A 3,668-nucleotide genomic window follows, 5' to 3' on the forward strand; every position below is an offset into this window, starting at 1 on the left:
GTTAGTCAAGCATACAGCCATTCTCTGAGCTCTGTAAGAATCTGCAGAGAACGGATCTGAATAGTGGACTGAGCCTCACAACTAAACCAGAAAAAAAAACATAAAAATAAAGGATACAAAACATATTCACCTTATGTAGCAAGGCAGAAGCAAGCCATTTAATCCCATGTGTGGGCACTTCTGATTCATTAACTGATATATAACTGGAAGAATAACAAAATGGTTAAATAATTTGCGCTACATTACCAAATTACATATACATTATTATTACCAAAAACATAAATTTTCAATGAATAACAACACACACTACCATATAAAAGTTTTTTTTTTAAGTTCTTAAAATGCTCTTATGCTCAACCAAGGCTGCATTTATTAGATAAAAAATACAGTAATATTGTGAATTATTATTACAATTAAAAATAACTTCATGTGATGACAAAGCTGAATTTTCAGCAGCTATTACTCCAGTGTCACTTAAACATTCAGAAATTGTTCTAATATACTGATTTGGTGCTCAAGAAATATTTATTCTTATCAATATTCTGCGTATATTTTTGTAGAAACTGTAAAAAAAAAAAATTCAGGATTCTTTGATGAAAAGAGCAGTCTTTATTTGAAATCCTTTGTAACACTATAACACGTCTTTACTGTCACTTTTGATTAACTGAATGCATCCTTGCTGAAGAAGGATAAGTAAGGATAAGGATTGCTGAATAAGGAAGTATTCATTTCTTAAAAAAAAGGCTTTTGAACAGTATATATTGCCATTAACCTAAATTAATAAAAGTGTTACTTTTTTAAAGAAACTATAATATAATATAATATAATATAATATAATATAATATAATATAATATAATAGTTAAATAAATACTAATACTTAAATCAATAAAAGTTAATAATGGCTGCAAAAGCTAAATTTGCTTTACATTAAGATGCATGTTCAAAATCATTTAAATAATCTCCTCAGATCTGAACATATAGTAACATAATTCATATAAAAAATAACAAAAACATTTAAGGGGAAACCGTGACATTAATGTATGAATCAAATGAAGAAAGTATATGCAACATCAAATCTTTTTTCTGGGAATCTGCAACAATCCCATCCTGCATTACTTTCTCAGTGGTTTATCACAAGTGACCCTTTACTCTTCACATTGGGGTGATCAGGACGGGACATGAGTGCTGTACAGTTAAATTAGGTCAGATGTGTCCTGCAGGGGGTTCAGGCGAGTATTTGGTGATTGAAAGAGAACACCTAAATCATTTGAGAGGAACTGACAAAATAATTGTTTATTCCAAAAGAGATACTAAATGTAAGTGAAGGCGTAAATGTATATATTTGTTCACAACGTCTTTAAAGAAAAGCTGCAGTGGATAAGAAGATGCCCGGATGCCTCACAGCAGGACTCAAACAGTTTAACAATCTGACAGATGGTATAAAGGATCTTCATCCTATAACCGTTTGAAAAACACTCACACATCGACTGACTTCAGCTCTGTTACACCTATTTGAGCGATGGGTTAAGAAACAAGCCGAGCCACCGTGAAGATTAAAGGCTGAATAAAGTGCTGTAATTTTACATCTGAAAACACACTGCAGACATTCCCACTCACTGTCTCAATAGAATAAAGGTCAATCGTGTAAGCACTGGAATAACTGCAAATGTAGACCAAACAGGTATTCATGAATCATGTCTCTCATGCTACATTTGGCACCTGGATTTCTGCTTAGTTTGCTCCACAAAGCAAAATCATCCAGCAGGTGTGCTGCAGATATCTCTTCCCCATTTGTACAACCACCTCTAATGTTTGTGTTTACAAAGCCTTTAGTCTCAGGCACCATGTTAAGATTTGCTGGAGTCACTAAAATCAGCACAGTGTTAAAATGGCATTTGACAAGACTCAATTCAACCTTATATCCACATCCAATAATATAGTGCTGGGTAGATTACTTACAAATTGTAGTTCTTTACTGAATCGTTCATACGTAGCCTACGATGTAGTTAGTAAAAATGTAGTTAGTAATGTAATTCATTACATTACACATTTTAGGTCAAATAATCTGACTACATTTTGATTACTTTTGATTTAACTTGTTTATAACATTGAATAGAATAGAATAATGTTGTACCATTTTGATATAAAAACAATAAAAATGTTACCATGTAATTATAACCACCTAGTGGCTGGTCTGTGTGTGTAAATTCACAAAACTAGAAGACTTTGTAAATGTACATAAGCAATATGCTTTTTCAGAAAGGAAAATGTATGAATTAGTGATACATGAAAAATAAGAATTAGGGAGAATCTATATATTATGAATTATTTACTGCATTTGTGTAATTTTTTTAATCTGATTACGTAATCCAGATTACATGTAATCTGTTACTATCCAGCACTGTTTATATAGATTTAGATTTATGTCCCAACGTAACATTAATATGTGATCTGATACACAAGAACAAACTTTGTTCATGATTACATTAGCAGTTCTTCTCAGCACTCAGTAATCTGAAAAATATTATCTGCAGAGTTAAATAACTGACTATTTTTGTGCAGTAATTCTATCTTTAGGTAATGGATTTTTTATTATTATTTTTTATTTTTTCAGGTTGATCGTTTACTACGGTTGCTGCAAGTTCATTTATCTCGACTGCAGGCTCAGTTTCTATACATATAAGACAGACATTCACTTAGAAATGTCAAGAGCAGGTGTCGTCTTTTTGAAGGCTAAGTCTGTGAAGAACACTTATGCGCCTTCCAACACTGACAAGCTTTCAAACACATTCTAAACAAATCCTAAAATTAATTCTCACTACAAGCACTCCAGGAATAGATACACGCTCAAAATTACGGATCCAAATGAAAAGGGCTTTACAGCCTGATGCCATTAAAGAGCCTTTTTAGTTTCTCACACACACACACACACACACACACACACACACACACACACACACACACACACACACACACACACACACACACACACACACACACAAAACTGTACTCGATGGTGCTTTAAAAATCCAGATGCAAATAAACTGATCTCAAGAACCTATAATGAAACATCAAGACTTTAAATCTCAAAGACCCATTTGCAGCCAAAAAATATTCATAAAAATATTTTCTTCATTTCTTATGAAGGACAAGTATTTAAGAAAGTATTCTAAGACACACTTTATCAATTAACACCTATTAAATAAAGTTAGCCTATATTATTACAATATTCTGAATAGATACCACTCTGCATTAGTCTACCAGACTAATTCACATGGGATGATGCAACATGCATATTCAGCATTGTAATGTCCACCATAGAATCTTATGCTGTGAACTTGAAACCATGCAGGGCAGAAAATATTCTCTAAAATGATCCTCAAAAGTTAAAATCCAATAGCCATGAAAGCAGTTTTCTAAGTTGCAACTGATTACAGAATCATTATAGCCAATTTAAAAGCCACATACCTCATTCCAATGGATTCCTATTGAAAAGCCCCCGTTTAGATGGAGAATTGTATAGTCTCAAGTGCAGAGACTGGAGATGATGGATGCTGTGAACTCGTCCAGAAGAGGAGAAGAAAGAGAGAGAGAGAGAGAGAGGATGACAGAGAGAGGAGGAATAAAGGCGCAGGAAGGATCTCCGATCAACCCACTCTCTTTAACC

The 3,668-nt window shown here is 33.2% G+C and overlaps 1 protein-coding gene across 2 annotated transcripts in view; it reads right to left on the reverse strand.

The window, feature by feature from the left end:
• Window positions 1-3,668, reverse strand: part of bcan (brevican) — a 22,039-nt gene extending 18,371 nt beyond the window's left edge. The window contains exon 1 of one of the 2 annotated variants that reach the window (XM_084384713.1): window positions 3,470-3,668. In XM_084384713.1, coding sequence (XP_084240839.1) covers window positions 3,470-3,474 — 5 coding nt within the window. In that variant the 5' untranslated portion in view covers window positions 3,475-3,668. The remainder of the gene's footprint in view (window positions 1-3,469) is intronic. The other variant, XM_084384712.1, reaches the window with a different exon arrangement.

Source organism: Rutilus rutilus (genome assembly GCF_951802725.1).
Source record: "Rutilus rutilus genome assembly, chromosome: 17".
Taxonomy (NCBI): domain Eukaryota; kingdom Metazoa; phylum Chordata; class Actinopteri; order Cypriniformes; family Leuciscidae; genus Rutilus; species Rutilus rutilus.